At 41.4% G+C, this 16,241-nt stretch overlaps 1 protein-coding gene across 4 annotated transcripts; it reads right to left on the reverse strand.

Moving 5' to 3' along the window:
• Positions 1-850: 850 nt before the first annotated feature.
• On the reverse strand, positions 851-16,239 carry LOC139164072 (proton-transporting V-type ATPase complex assembly regulator TMEM9-like). 4 transcript variants are annotated; one of them, XM_070745697.1, is made up of 6 exons: positions 16,052-16,239; positions 11,714-11,808; positions 8,654-8,745; positions 8,117-8,225; positions 6,010-6,141; positions 851-2,535 (listed from the first exon to the last, which is right to left on the reverse strand). In XM_070745697.1, exons 2-6 carry the CDS (start codon positions 11,777-11,779, stop codon positions 2,521-2,523), a joined length of 414 nt encoding a protein of 137 aa, XP_070601798.1. In that variant the 5' UTR covers positions 11,780-11,808; positions 16,052-16,239; the 3' UTR covers positions 851-2,520. The 4 variants fall into 4 exon arrangements, with proteins under 4 accessions (XP_070601798.1, XP_070601799.1, XP_070601800.1 ...); XM_070745698.1 differs by having other exon boundaries at positions 15,877-16,062; XM_070745699.1 differs by lacking the exon at positions 16,052-16,239 and adding an exon at positions 15,761-16,042.
• Between the last annotated feature and the right edge of the window lie 2 nt (positions 16,240-16,241).

The following is a 16,241-nucleotide window of genomic DNA, read 5'->3' on the forward strand; positions in this document are numbered from 1 at the left end:
TATCTGTATACTGATTTACAATAATGTACTGTTTAATCACAGAGATTAGGAAGAGAAGGTAAATACTTAAAATGAGAACAGGGTTTCAGAGAAGAATATATACAGGTAGCCTTGAATTGCAGGGATAGTGTCAGGAAAGCTACAGTTTAAAACAACTCAACAGTAATTAAGAACACAAAAAGGCCACGATCTTCTAAAAGAAATGATTTTAAAAAATCAGGAAAGATGGAAAAATTAGAAAGCCAGTTATTCTTCTTCAGCAAAAGTGTGTAGAAAGAAAGGAGGGAAGGAAGGAAAGGAGGAAGGAAGGCGAGAGAGAGAGAAAGAAAGAAAGAAAGAAAGAGAGAGAGAGAGAGAGAAAATTATCAAGACTGAAGGGTCAATAATTGAAGCTAGGAATGAAAACAGTAAGCATTTTATGGAAAATCTTTCCCAAACATGTTAAGATATTAATTTATCTTCATTAGCAATGGGGTGTTAAACATTATTCATCCATAAACATGTCTCAGGTTCAATCCCCCAAATGTCTAGGAAAGATTGTGGAAATTCTTGCCTGAAATACTGACAATTCAAGACTAATCACTGTTATAATTTTTTTCCCCATCTGCTTTCCTCCAGATGGCACTTTTGTTCAGATCACGCTAACATGGCCATTATTATTATTGCTGAGTTTCAGCTCTAGCCAGACAGTGTTAAGTTAATCCCCCAATGATATGTTTTGATGGCTTCCTATATTTCTGCCATATAAATGGCTAATCAAAACCCAATAGTTTATAAAATGTACTAGAAATATGCAGAGTTATTGCCAGTACTGTATTAATAATATTAACAACATGATTCATTTTACTGATTTTGTTTTATCATATTTTATTGTTGACATCTTAGAAATTTTTCCCTGATTACTTCTTTTTGTACATTACACTGAATATTTGAATGAAAAAATAGCTTGTAAATATTTTCAGCACATAAAATCAAATGCTTCACCACATACTTCCATATAAAAAATACATAACATTTTTTTGCAGATCCATGCTTAATAACCAGCTGATACAACGTGCATAGTGTATTTTAGACATGGCTGGACCATATGGATGCCCATAAATGGCCATTTGTGCATAAGTGATCATTTGGATTTTTATAGCCCACATATATTTTAGGATTTTACCCTCCCACTTCTACATATTTTTCAAACCTTTGCATGATATCTCCTTCTGAACAAAAACTATTGAATTATACCTGATACCTATGTTATATTAGCTTTCTGTGTTTAATGAAAAGATGCTGCATAGCAACAAAGATTGACCACTCTGCCAGAGCTACTTCAAGAAAGATAAACTGGTTTGCTTAATACTGAAATATTTAAACATGCAGAAAAAATACTGTCCATCCTCCAAGATCTTTTGGCAGTAGGTACTAAGAGACCATTACAACATTAAATTTCAGAGTTACAAACTGCTAATGTTACTTCCCCATAATTGTTCACCTAGACCTGATTGTTACAGGTTCCATACATCTGGGTAAGATTATTGTAAAATAAGAATAAAATAAGTAATTGCAACATGTTGATTGACCAAAGGGGAAAAATCCAATACCATACAGTAAATTTTCTATTAAGCCAACTTAAATTTTATTTTAAAAGATGTATGTTGCATGGCATTCTTGGGACGATAATAAAATATCAGGCTATATTTCTCTAAATGTCCTTTGATAGTGGAATTCAGTTTTGCATACTGGGATAGACTGCCACATGTAGAAGGGCAATTTTCTTTGCACTAAATAATCCAGTGAATCCAGCAAAAAATACAAGAATCTGTTTTCTGTATAACAACTTGACTGTTTAAAAATCTTCATATGGAAGAGACATCCACAAGTCTCTTGGTTTTGATCCCTTAGAGATTGAAAAACATGGAGCTCATCCAGAGTCATTTTTGTAAGGGGTTAAGCATCTTAACTATGACAGTGCTAGAAGATCTGTCCATATTTCTTTGGTGTAAAATTAACTATCCTGAAAGAAGTCTTTGGAGGGAGAATCTGTAAGAATTTATGAGCCCAACGCAGTAACTCCTTTTTGCTAAATTAATTTCCCTTATTACATTTTTGTCTTTGGTGCCAACTTTTCAAACCAGTGTTTTAAAGACAGAATCCAAACCATTGCTCTTAAGTACCTTGCAAAAGTGAAACATCCTATATTGGCAGTCAATAAAATGAAAAGGATATTAGTGTTTTTATTCCATTAATAAGACATCCGGCTCAAGCTAAAAGCAAAGCCACAGGTTTGTAAACAATAATGACTAAATGCATGCCACATTTTTATCACCAAACCAGACCAATGCTTGGCAGATTATAGAGCCCAAATTAAGTTGCAATTGTTTCCCACTTTGGAAATCAAACAATTATCCTGACAGTTATTATTTGCCTGACAGCAATAAATAAAGCAAACGGCAGTCCTCATCAATGGAATGTGCAACTAGTAGCTTGCTTCAAATGTAGCATGTCCTCTTAGGTGGATTGGGGAAGAGATCAAGGGTTAGAATCCTGAAGTAAATAGAAGAAGAAACATCACTAAAAAAGCACATTTCACATGCATAGTAATAATGCTCCACATTGGAATACAGAGACACGTCAATTACTCATAAAACAGAAGGAACAGCATATGCACACTATGGATACAAAGATTAAATTAAGTTACTGATCATTAACAAAACAAAACATTTTTAAGCAGTCATAATAGTGCAGCATTCTTCACAAGCAAAAGGTGCTCATATTTAATACCGTGTTTCCCCGAAAGTAAGACAGTGTCTTACTTTCTTTTTACCCCCAAAAGCCCCACTACGTCTTACTTTCGGGGTATGTCTTACATTGGAAAAAAATTGAAAGGGTCGCGTTCCCGAAGGCATCTCCCCAGAGTCCAGAAGGGCAGCCGCGGGACAGGAGCCTCATGAGCTCTTTTCCAAGTTCAACCTCAGGGCTCCAAGCGGCGTGCACGCGTGGAGCCACAGACGCGTGTCGGGGAAGCGTGTGTCTGGAGGGGAGGAGCCGCTCTGCGCAGTTGGGCAGCCCCACCTGCCTGCTGGAAAGGAGGCGGGCGAAGGAGGGCGCAGCTCCGGCCGCTCGCCTCGGAGCTGGTCGGCCTCGCTGGCCGCTTGCAGCCGAGCCTCGCAGGACTTGGTTGCTGGGACGAGCGCCTTCGCTGCAAGCCGCCTTCGCTCGGCTCGCTTCGGACCAGCGCCGTCCTTCGCTTTGCCAAGCCGGGGAAGAGGCGGTGGCGCCGCGGCGAAGGTGAGGGGCGCGCAGGGAGCTTGGAAGCGACGTCATCGGGCTCCCCCCCGGCAATACCCCCGTCTTTCCCCGAAAGTAAGACATATGTCTTACTTTCGGGGTACGGCTTATATTAGCCGACCCCCCTGAAACCCCCGATACGTCTTACAATCGGGGGTGTCTTACTATCGGGGAAACAGGGTATGTGTGAATTTCAAAGATGTAATCCACAATCTAAAATGAAATCTTGCATTCACTAATTGTTTAAAACTGTCTTCTCTAACCTAGTCACCTCCAAACTTCACAAAACTGCAGTCCCAACTTATCTGCAGTGTTTCAGCTTGAAAATATTGGTTTGGAGTGCTGATTAGAGACACAAATTTTAAGGCATATCTTAAACATGATACAACATTAGTGGGACTCATCTCGGTGTGTGTATGTGAGTCTGCCTGTTGAGATGAGGTGGACCAGTTGTTTTCGTGGTGTAGAGACAATAACTTGGTCCTTCAATACCAATAAGACCAAGGAGGTTAATAGTGGACTATAGAAGGAATAGATCAGACATCCAGCTCTTACTTATCAATGGAGACCAACTGGAGCAAGTGACCAGTTTTAGGTTTATAGGTGAGGACCTGACCTGGGGTACTCACATTGCAGCACTGGTCAAAAGGGCCCAGCAGAGATTATATTACATGAGACTTCTTAGGAAACAACAAATGAATGAAAAACTGCTGGTAACTTTCTAACACTGCACCATAAAAAGTATTTTAACTTACTGCACCTGTGTGTGGTTTCCCAATTGCATAGTGGCAGATAGGACAGCATTCCACTCATTGTCCAGAGGATCATTGATTGCTTTCTCACTTGTGTTGGGTTCCTATTCTGGGGTTCTGGTAGCAGCCCACCGATTGTGTAATTTGCACACGACAGTTCAAGCCCCATCTTTGCTGGGCCGTTGCGCACACCATCTTTTTTTCTGATATTTTTCCTTTTTTTTTTGCTTCCTGTGCATCGGCAGAAGCAAAAAATTGCCGAAATCTCATGCACGTGAGCGTCCCCTTGGGAGATTCTGCTTTCATGCATGCACAGGAAGCAAAATCACGAGAGGGTGTGCAAACGTGGGGAAACATATCGATGCGTGCACCAGCGCACCGGTAGCAAGTAAGAGGAGCCAGCCCCTACCTCTCACCTTTTTTGAAGAGCCATAGGAAAGTTCAAAACATTCTTAAATATCCATCTCATCCTGGGCACTCTTTTTTTGAACTATTACCATCTGGCGGACAGTACTGGATATTAAAAACAAGGACAACTTCTTCTATCCCAGGACAGCAATTCTATTGAATTCTACTGTATTGTGCAATATTAATGCAATGTCAGGTTTTCAATTCAACTGTATAGAATGTGAAAGATGTTTGTGTTTTATTTTTATAGTTATAATGTACACTGAAAATGGCATTTAATTTCATTGTACAAGGTGCAATGACAGTAAAGTAAAGTAAGGTAAGGTAAAGTCTGTCATCTGCACCTCTATAACTGTCTGGTTTGGTGCTGCAACCCAACAGGACCGACACAGACTTCAGAGGATAATCACAACTGCAGAAAAAGCAATTGCTGCCAACCTGCCTTCCATTGAGGACCTGTATACTGCACGAATCAAAAAGATGGTGGGGAAAATATCTACTGACCCCTCACATCCTGGACACAAACTGTTTCAACTCCTACCCTCAAAACATCGCTACAGAGCACTGCACACCAAGACAACTAGACACAAGAACAGTTTTTTCCCCGAACGCCATCACTCTACTAAACAAATAATTCCCTCAACACTGTCAGACTTTCTACTAAGTCTGCACTTCTATTCTACTAGTTTTTCTCATCATTCCTATCACCCATTTCCTCCCATTTTGACTGTATGACTGTAACTTGTTGCTTATATCCTAAGATTTTTATTAATATTGCTTCTTCATTGCTTATTTGACCCCTATGACAATCATTAAGTGTCGTACCATATGATTCTTGACAAATGTATATTTTATTTTATGTAAGCTGAGAGCATATGCACCAAGACAAATTCCTTGTGTGTCCAATCACACTTGGCCAATAAAATTCTATTCTATTCTATTCTAAATCGTCTTTAGACATTCATCCTGTCTGGAAAGGATGAATTTGTGCATGCATTGGGTTGAAGAGTATCTAGAGGAAAAGAGTTGCACACTGAACAAGACGTCCTCTATGGGTGAGAAGCAGAGGTGAGTTGCTGCGGTAGCAGAAATTTCGCACTGCTCACTGAACTGGCAACGATGACCGACGGTCCACGCTTCCGAACTGATCCTCCGTTCGCCACAGATTTCCAAAAACCCCTCTGTACATGCACAAAGGCCTGTGCATATACAGAGGGTCATTTTCCAGAGAGGGAAGTGCACAAAATGTGCACTTCCATCGCGATGTGAATCAGCAAGGAAGATAAGTAAGACCCACCGTTGGTGGGAAGGTTTTTATGCATACAGAAAACTTTATGTGAATAAGGATACATGCAGATTTCTAAATACCAATTCCTTTCCTGAATGCATACATTTAACGGCCTGATTGCTGACAATATGAACCCTCTACAGATTTCTGAGGTTTTTCAAATTTACTGTCTTTTAATTCCACAATCAATTGAATGAGGTGTATAGGAATAAACGTATGAAGGACACCAGATTCAGACAATCTGAATGAAAACAAAACCTGTTTTAAAAGCATCAAACTCACTTCCGACTCTTTTTCATTATGCAGGGGCTTGGTATAGGCATCAGGTTTATGGATGAAATGCTTAACTATCATTGAAAAGACTGTGAATAGTAAAATAGCTCCAAACACTGAGAAGAAAACGATGAGGATGATCTGCATGAATAGAGAAGCAAAGTATCATCAAACATACTGGATAAAAAAAACATGTTTTAAGCAAGGCGTCAACATCTACTTTATTTCTCAGTCTATAAGATGTACTTTCCCACTCCCAAAGTGGATGGAAATATCTGTGTGTCTTATAGAGCAGTGTTTCCCAACCTTGGCCACTTGAAGATATCTGGACTTCAACTCCCAGAATTCTCCAGCCAGTGAATGCTGACTGGGGAATTCTGGGAGTTGAAGTCCAGATATCTTCAAGTGGTCAAGGTTGGGAAACACTGTTATAGAGCAAATGCTGCCAAAGCCCCGCCCACCTGCCAGTCCCCACTCTTTGGCCTCTGCCTCTCAGCAATTTGCCTCCTTGCAGCAAAGAGCAAAGAGCCTGATTTAGCACCAGTAGCTTATTGGCAGTTGAATCAATGTTCCAGTCTATGAGGATTGCCACAGCCACTGCCGCCGCCATCTATTGCTGCCTGCATGTGTCCCATTTTTGGCCTCCACATGGCCTGTTTTTGGCCTCTATGTGCCCCTTGGAGTGGCCAAAACCAGGACATGTGTGTGTGTGTGGGGGGGGGGGGCAAAAATGGGGCATGCAGAGGCCACAAATGCGATGTACGGAGGTGGCAATAGGCAGCAGCAATCATTGGTGACGGGTGGTGCCGATCCCTGCAGCCTAGAACTGCTAATCGTAGTATTCCATGAGGCTGATTCAACTGTCAGTCGACTGTTCATGCTAAATGAGGTTGTGCTGAAGTTTACCAGGCTGTTTGCTGTAAGGAGGCAAATTGCTGGGAGGCAGAGGCAGATTTTTTTTCTTGTTTTCCTCCCCAAAAGCTAATCTTATCGTCCAGAGCATCTTACAGTGCAAAAAATATGGTACATTGCAAAAACGGAAATCAGCACTGCTAGAAAGGGAAGATCAAGGTATGGACAAAAGTATCAGGCTGGATTTCCCCAATTTGATGCCTTTGCAAACTTTGGAACAATCTGCAGGCTCAACATTCTGCACTGTTCAAGGGCATCAGATTAGGAAAGGATGAAGAAAATGAGTTTTCCTAGCAGAGTTAAACAATTCAAAACATGAAAATGCATATACAGTGGGACCTCGTCTTACGAACGCCTCTTCTAACGAACTTTTTGAGATACGAATCCGGTGTTTAAGATTTTTTTGCCTCTTCTTCCAAACTATTTTCACCTTATGAATCCAACCCGCCGCCCCTGGGATGCCCCGCCTCTGGACTTCCGTTGCCAGCCAAAGTGCTGGGATTCCCCTGGGCCTCCTTTCGTTGGGAATCCCTGCCTCCGGACTTCCATTGCAAGCTGAAGTGCCCGTACTTGCGCTGCTGGGATTCCCCTGAGGCTCCCCTTGCTGGGAAACCCCAGCTCCGGACTTCCATTGCCAACCAAAGCGCCCGTTCTTGCGCTGCTGGGATTTCCCTGAGGCTCCCCTTGCTGCGATTCCCTTCATTTTTGCTGGCACTGCTTTGAATCCCAGCGTGGGAAGCCTCAGGGGAACCCCAGCAGCGCAAAAATGGGCGTTTTGGCTGGCAATGGAAGTCCGGAGGCGGGGATTCCTAGCGGCGCAGGGCAAAAGGGGTGAGTTTTGGGATTGCACGCATTATTCGCTTTTACGTTGATTCCTATAGGAAACATTGTTTCATCTTATGAACTTTTCTATTTACAAACCTCATCACGGAACGAATTAAGTTCGTAAGACGAGGTGCTACTGTACTTGCTTCTCTAGAGAAATTAACTCTCACGCACCAACATCTGTAGTTTTAACTACAAGATCTACACGAGAAATACCACAGTAGACACTCTCGTCTTGATGTCATAGTGCTAATTTCCATGTGACTATATTTTCAGAGTCTCTTAGTTTCCTTGATAGTTGGAATCAAAAATTCCTAGTTCTATACAACGAGGAAAGAAGACAGAGAAAGCTGGTGTAAGAGATAGTCTGATGTATTACCTTAGTGGTGGTCTTATTTCTTTCCACAAACTTGCAGTCACACTGTAAACAATATGCTTCAACTTCATGTTGTGGCACTGGCTTTGGATCCACTGTATATAGGCAATTACTGCAATTGTGAGAACCAGAAGCAACAACAAGAATCAAAAATCTATCCCAAGGAGGTCCACCCATTCCAGAGGGTATTGTGTTTAATGTAACATTTAACTGGATATATTGACTATGGATAATCATGTATTGGTTTAATATGCCAAGACACACATGAACCCTTTATCCAAGCATTCACCTTTATTTTCTCCACTCATTAACATCAATTAAACATACTTGATCAAATCTGGAAAATTTTTATTAATCGGCTCATATCAAATTATGGTCTTAACGCATGGTCTCAAGTTGATTTAAGAGACTAATTTGTTCCAAATTATAACTAGCTTCTAAGTTTCAATAAAACATAAAACATAGTTAATTGAAAAATTCTGCATTTAATTGTTGCATGTGGTGAATATGACATTCTATGACATTTGAAATTTGTCTCACCAGTCATCCTGAAATTGTTGTTTCCAGTAAATTATTTCACTTAGATTCTGATATGGTGGGCAGACACAGTAGCAGCCATTGGGCACAAATTGCTATTGAAAAAAAATAAGAGACGCAGTATGTGACCCATTTTTTTGCCCCATTGCAAAGTAATTAACAAAATTCTCCCCAATCACTTCACACTCTGCTGGAGAACCTGTAAATCTTAAGGTCTTATTGATCAACATTTTGGCTATTGCAGCTGCAAGTTTTACTTTAATAATATATAAAATTAAATATTAATTGCTGCGGATGATAAGACTGACATATACCCTATGGGAGAATAAATAGAATGCTTTTGGTGAATGACTGAACACTGAAGAGATAATAAGAAAAGGATACATGGACAAGGAAATCTCCTAATTGTTTAATATAGGTATCGAAGAATGGATAAGGAAAGTTTGTTATTGTTAGAGGAATGATGATTGGGGCCATGAATACATGTGCACTTTTGTATGGATGTGGTTGGCTAAAGAGCTTGAATCTGAAATGATATACTGTACAGTGGTACCTCTACTTCGAACGCCTCTACTGACAAACTTTTTGAAATACGAACCTGGTGTTTAAGATTTTTTAACCTTTACTTCTTAACCATTTTCCACTTGTATATCTGAAATGATATACAGTGGTACCTCTACTTCGAACGCCTCTACTGACAAACTTTTCGAAATACGAACCTGGTGTTTAAGATTTTTTAAACTTACCACTTTCCACTTACAAATCCGAGCCGCCGCTGCTGGGATGCCCCACCTCCGGACTTCCGTTGCCAGCCGAAGTGCCTGTCCTTGCACTGCTGGGATTCCCCTGAGCCTCCCCTCGCTGGGATTCCCTTCGTTTTTGCTGACACCGCTTTGAATCCCAGTGGGGGGAGGCTCAGGGGAATACCAGCAGCCGGTGGCAACCGAAGTCCAGAGGTGGGGATTCCCAGTGAGGGGAGGCTCAGGGGAATCTCAGCAGCGCAAGAACGGGTGTTTCAGATGGCAACGGAAGTCCGGAGGCGGAGATTTCCAGTGGCGCATGGAAAAAGGGGTGACTTTTGGGATGGGTTTTCATGCATTATTTGCTTTTACATTGATCCTTATGGGGAAAATTGCTTCTATTTACAAACTTTTCTACTTATGAACCTGGTCACGGAACAAATTAAGTTCGTAAGTAGAGATACCACTGTATATGAAAGGCTGTGATTGCCAGGCTGGCCTCAAAGGAGCAGGCACTTGGGGGAAAGCATGCAAACTGGTCCACTGGTCACATAACCCATTGAGGCTGCAGGCAAGGAAAGACAGATGGTGGGATGGATTGAGTGCCTCTCCTGCATTTCTGCTTCTATCTACTGCTTGGAGGACTGGTTCAGCGGTCACAATGCTTGGACGTACGTGTGATGCACAGGTTGCACAGACCCAAAGTATATCAGCCACAGGGCGGTCCAACCACTTTGTCCCACAGTCTGTGTTTGCTTGCCCCCAACCACAACGGGGCAGGTGGCCGTGTGGCGCATGTGGTGGGCTGGATCGCATGCCTCCCCCATGTCTCTGCCTCTGCCTGCTGCTTGGAGGACTGGGCTGGTGTTCACAGTACTCGGACTCACCTGTGCTGTGTGGGCTGTGCAGCCCCAGAGTGCGCCGGCCAGGGGATCAGCTGACTGAGGCAGCTTCCTGATATAATCAGACCACACATGCATGCCGCCTCATGTGCTGGCCATGCCCCCCAAGGGCTGACATCTTAACCTGGACTTATTTTGGGGGTATATTGCAAGTTTATTTTGGACTTATTGCATGGACTTATTTTGGGGGTAAATACATGGATTTATTTTGGGGGTATATGGCAAGCATCCTGAAAAATCATGCTGGGCTTATTTTCTGGTTGGGTTTTATTTTGGGGAAAACATGGTAGCAAAATATTAAGAGCAACTAATGAATTTGGGTGCCTCTGTAAAACTTTTACTAAAGATGACAAAATGAACTGATAAACATTAATGCTGATCAAATACAGTGACGCTTTGAAGTCTGTGGTAGGAAAGGAATGTTGTTTTAAAAAAACCCAAAAAGGGCTGTATAAAACAGTGTTTGTACATACTTTATTATAAGAGAATTGGATATGTTGGGAGAAACTGTTTGTTTGTTTGTTTGTTTGTTTATTTGTTGAGTTGAGTTGAGTTGAGTTGAGTTGAGTTGAAAGGGACCTTGCAGGTCATCAAGTCCAAACCCTTGCTCAAGCAGGAAACCCTACACCTCCTGAGCCAGATTTTATTTATTTATTTATTTATTGGATTTGTATGCTGCCCCTCTCCGCAGACTCGGTATAATAGTAAATTAGTAAATGGTATAATAGTAAATTAGATACAGTGGGAGCGAAACACTAAAGAAGTGTATGTGGTAAAGCAAGAAGAGATGGGAGAAAAAGTGAATGGCTGATAAATGAATATGAACTAAACACAAAAGAGAATTACAGACATGAAATCAATTTAAGCATGATGAGAGGGGGTGATCATTGAACAGATTGAGAGAAAGGGGAGATAAAGAAATAATGCTGGATGGGTTTGATGACATTCTCAAAAAGAAAGAGATGAAAAGTTTATGGAATAAAAAAGGGCTGTATGAGATGGTGCATAGATATGGTGGAACAAAGGATAGCTTGCAAAAAATAGAAATATATGAAGAAGTATAAACTAATTTTAGCTATGACTTCTTTTCCCTTTCTTAACCTTTACTTTCTTTGGCTTGCTGTTTGTTACTTTTTCGTTACTCTATATAACACTGTTGCCCAAAAAAGGAATAGTACAGTATAATGGGCATTTCTGCACATCTGTTATAACTGAATTGCATGTAGCAGCAGAAGTCTAAATGGTATTGCTATCAACAAATTATACTAAAAATAAGCGAAGTGAAATGCTCGAACTGAGCTATGTTGGCTTGGCTTCATATAATGCTATGGAGACATAGGTAGACATGACCATTACATTAATCCAAAAGCAAATAATAAACATGAACATAATCAGTTTTTCTTCCTATTGTCCTTCCTCACCTTTCTGGCCTCAAATGATGGTATTAGGATGCACCAAAAAATGGCTGCAAGTGACACCGATTTCATGATTTCTTAGATGTGTAAATGAATATTACCTGGAGGGTGAAGGGAAAACAACAGAAATCAGCCAATTCTTTATAATATTATAGACATTTAGAGATCACAACTCATCTGCTATAATATGATAAGCTGGTTTCCTCCGCATAAGTGTAATTTTGACAATATCTCCCCCTTTTAGGGCCTGAAAGCAACATGGATCAAAAGCTAAGAACTTGCAGTATGCTTGGAAGAAAAGACAAAATCAGTCTTTTCTAATTCCTTTGGCAGAGGAGACAGTTTGACTAGAAACAATCTTGAGTTCGATTTTATAGCTCATTGAATATTGTCATCTTACCAGATATTACACCTTGTACTATTCTTCAACTAGATTAAATTTTGGGTTTGTCTGCAAAAGATCTACAGTGGCTTTCAGATACAGCAAATAATCTATGGTAATAACATTAAGAAAAAATCAGGAAAGATCACAATTTTATTATTTCAAATTTCATGTTCTTTTAATTAAAATGGAAGCCACTTTGTAACTTACTTCTCCATGTTTACAAAACATTACAACTACACTGGTTAAAATGACTCTTTATCTTATGACTTGAATAGCACTATGAACTGTGTAACAATGCAAATAACAATTATAGGAAACAAAATATGCATTTGTTCTTCAACATAGCTGCTTTTATTGGTAGAATTAAAGTTAATTAGTGGTCCATTTTAATTAAAAAGCAAGTTCAAAATCCCTGCAGCTGTCTAGCTGAATGTAAATAAAAGAGCTATTAATCCGATTACATCATCATTTATGAAGAAGTTTGTATAAAAATGAGCCTTCAAGTTCCATTTTATGGAAACATTGAAAACAAAAGTATTCTTAGTAAGATACTCAATCTTACATATGCTATCTACCACTTCTATCTTAGATGCTCTTCACTTTTACAGTACATATATTTTGGAAAATTTCAGCTTTTAGGCAGCAAATAATCAAACAGCTGGACATAGAAATGTCAGTTAAGTCACATAAAAAAGACCATGACACTCTTCCGTCATCTGAAAGGAATGTGAATTGAATATTTCAACTATTAGACCACTCCAAGCATGGGTTCTTTGCCTGCTCTATTAATGAAGCCTAATTTCTTTACTTTTGGGGGACTGCTGTACAACCTTTCAATCCTCTTTGGGCTTTAGATGTTTTCTCAGTATGTTTAAAAACAAACAGTTTTGTGACATATCAGGTTGCTTGCTGTTTATGCTCTAGAGCAGTGTTTCCCAACCTTTTTTGAGCCGCGGCACATTATTCACATTTACGAAATCCTGGGGAACGGGGGGGAGGGGGGGGCCTAAAAAACGTTTGAACCAAAAAAATCTCTCTCTTCCTCCCTTTTGCTCTATTTTTCTCTCTCTCTCCCTCTTTCTCTCCCTTCCTTCCTCTTTCTTTCCCTCTCTCTCTCCATCCCTCTTTGTTTCTCCCTTCCTTCCTCTCTTTTTTGCTCTCTTTCTCTCTCCCTCCTTCCCTCCATCTATGTCTTTCCCTCACCCTCCTTCCCCCCTCTTTCTCTCTCTCTCTCTTGCTGTCTTTCTCTCTCCCCCTCTCTCTTTCTCTCTCTTTCTTGCTATCTCTCTTTCGTTCTCTCTCTCTCTTTTGCTTTCTCTCTCTTTCTCTCTCCCCCCCTCTCTCCCTCTCTCTTTCTCTCTCTCCCTCTCTTGCTATCTTTCTCTTGCTATCTCTCTCTTTCTCTCGTGTTTGCTTTCTCTCTCTTCCTCCCCCCTCTCTCTCCCTCTCTTGCTATCTCTTTCTCTCTTGCTATCTCTCTCTCTCTTTCTCTCTCGTACACCACGCTGCAGCAGCGGCATTGGGCAGTAACCGTGGGGTGGCGGCAGGGTGGTCAGCTGTGAGGTGGAGCTCCGGAATGGAGGCACCGACGGCGGCGGCTGGGCGTGTTGCTAGACGCCGTACATGTTGGCGTTGCGCTGGGCATGGGCGTGGGGCTGGAGCCTCCGTCCCGGCCCAGTCAGCAGTCAAGTGCCAGCTATGCAATGCCAGCATGTACGGTGTACAGCAACATGTCCAGCCGCTACCGTCGGTGCCTCTGTCCTGGAGTTCTGGCTCGCAGCCGACCACTCTGCCACCGCCCAGCGGCTACTGCCCGGTGCCACTGCTGCCGCCACCCTCCCACTAGTGCCGCCCTCCCGCCGGGCCCCAAAGCTCACCTGCTGCCGCCGCCAGGGATGCTCCAGCCAGGCGGGGTGCTGCAGCTGCTGGAAAACTTGGAAGGCGCAAAGAAGGAAGCTCAGTTTCCGGTCTCACAACTTTTTGCTCTTCGCACTCCCAGCAAAAAGTTGCGAGACCAGAAGCTGAGCTTCCTTCTTCGCGGCACACCTGACCATGTCTCGCGGCACATTAGTGTGCCGTGGCACACTGGTTGGGAAACACTGCTCTAGAGTAGCAGTCTCCAACTGGTGCTCCATGAACCACTGGTGATTTGTAAGAAAATTTTTGGTGGTCCACAGAAAAATTATTTCCACTTTTATATTGCACTAAATATTTTGTTTTTTTTTTTAAAACCTTCATATTAGTGGTCCACAGAATCTAAAATTATGAATTTAGTGTCCCCTGAGATCCAAAAGGTTGGTGACCCCTGCTCTAGAGCAGTGTTTCCCAACCTTGGCAACTTGAAGTTATTTGGACTTTAACTCCCAGAATTCCCCAGGCTGGGGAATTCTGGGAGTTGAAGTCCAGATATCTTCAAGTTGCCAAGGTTGGGAAACACTGCTCTAGAGGTCCAAGGCAAACATCCATAGATTTAAAAGGAAACTTTCTTGGGATTCAAGGAATGCTGGTGGGATAGATAGCATGTTATTCCATGGATCTTTAGTTTAAGCAGATAATATTAATTGCATTTCAATTTCTACTTCTACTCAACAACCCAGCAAATTGGAAATTAATAATGTAATAACCACACAACATAAGCTGCAAAAACTTTCCTGAATTTTACATGGAGTTATTGATTTGGAAATGACATCATCATCATCATCCAAAACATGAATTTGTTTGAGGTCAAGCTTGGATTGAAGAGGAGAGATGGGTCAGTGTAGAGACTGAAGAGATACAACTATTTTTATCATTTCTTAGAGATGCTAAAGAGAAACTGGGTGACCATGTGATGGAACTTCAGTGGAACCCATGAACAGTACCATCCATGAACAGATCTCTTGCCACTGTTATGATTTCTTCCACCGTCCATCCCAAAAAATTGTAATGTAAAGAAAGACTATGCATTCTCTATGTGTTCTTCCCAATTCTTATTCCTGGATTACTTCTCCACTAAAGCATCTTTCTTTCTTTCTTTCTTTCTTTCTTTCTTTCTTTCTTTCTTTCTTTCTTTCCTTCCTTCTCTCCCTCCCTCCCTATTTCATTTGTCAATCATGTATAGGATAATAGTAGTTTGTATAAACATAAGTAAAAAGTAAGGATAAAAGAGGACAATAGGACAGGGATGATAGACACAGTGGTGTGCTTATGCACACCATTTACACACCTCTTAGAAATGGAGAGAGGTCTAATGGGAAGAGGTCTTAAACTAGACAATCTACCGTTTAAAGTTTTTGGGGTTTGGGGAAGAAACTACAGAATCATTTGCTAAAGTTTACATTATTTTTTCCTCTTTGTGATGTAGAGTACTCCGAATTTAAAGGGAGAGGAAGATGAAGAGAGAGAGAGAGAGAAAGTACAAAACAAGTATTTTAAAAAATCTATAAAATATGAAAGTATTTTAAAAAGTATAAAGAGAGGGGAAAGAGGCAGGAAGCTCTCTTGCGCAATGGCCAGGACTTTCCAATTTTGATGGCCAGTATAGTTTGTCCCCCCCTCCTTTCCATCTCCCATAAACGTGTGCATGTGATACCTCTTAACTTTTCTTTATTATGCAGAATGTGGTTTTTTTGAAATATAAATGAAAAGATGAAGAGGTTGTACAGACGTCATGATAAAAATTAAATTACCTAATTAAATAAGGGTACTGTAGTTGCAACTCCTGAAGGAACGGCAGCGGTCCGTAGCCACCACCTACCTGCCCATTAGCTTCTCCTAGCGATTTACATTCCGTTTCAAACCGTACCATTTTGCAAGACACGAACAACCACCTGAGAAACACGCCGATCTCGGGCAGAGATCGGATTCTTCTAAACTTCCCTTCACCCACAGTACCACAAGCTTAGGAAACCGCTCCCCGTTTTCCCCCAACCAACCTCGGGGGTTTTAATGCTATATGGGCGACGGAACGGGAGACTCACCTAAGCGGCGCAGGATCCTAGAAGCGGCCGGGCCCGTCTTTCGCGGTGATTTTTCTGCTGACATCACCCTGGTGGACGTTGCTAGAAACCAACCAAAGCCGCTGCCGCGATTTAAGGGACCGTTAATAATTTTTAGTTTAGTCAAAATTTTCAACGTTCAGTCAAAACCGCTGCGCTCTTTGGATTCCAA

Source organism: Erythrolamprus reginae, chromosome 3 (genome assembly GCF_031021105.1).
Source record: "Erythrolamprus reginae isolate rEryReg1 chromosome 3, rEryReg1.hap1, whole genome shotgun sequence".
NCBI lineage: Eukaryota > Metazoa > Chordata > Lepidosauria > Squamata > Dipsadidae > Erythrolamprus > Erythrolamprus reginae.

What these genes read in the sequence shown, in the direction of transcription:
- LOC139164072 (XM_070745697.1), bottom strand. Translation starts at nt 11,779, where the DNA reads ATGAAATCGGTGTCACTTGCAGCCATTTTTTGGTGCATCCTAATACCA. An exon ending in CATCATTTGAGGCCAGAAAG is followed by an intron (nt 8,746 to 11,713) that starts GTGAGGAAGGAC and finishes TTTTTTCAATAG; the next exon opens with CAATTTGTGCCCAATGGCTG. An exon ending in GAAATAAGACCACCACTAAG is followed by an intron (nt 6,142 to 8,116) that starts GTAATACATCAG and finishes CTATTCATGCAG; the next exon opens with ATCATCCTCATCGTTTTCTT.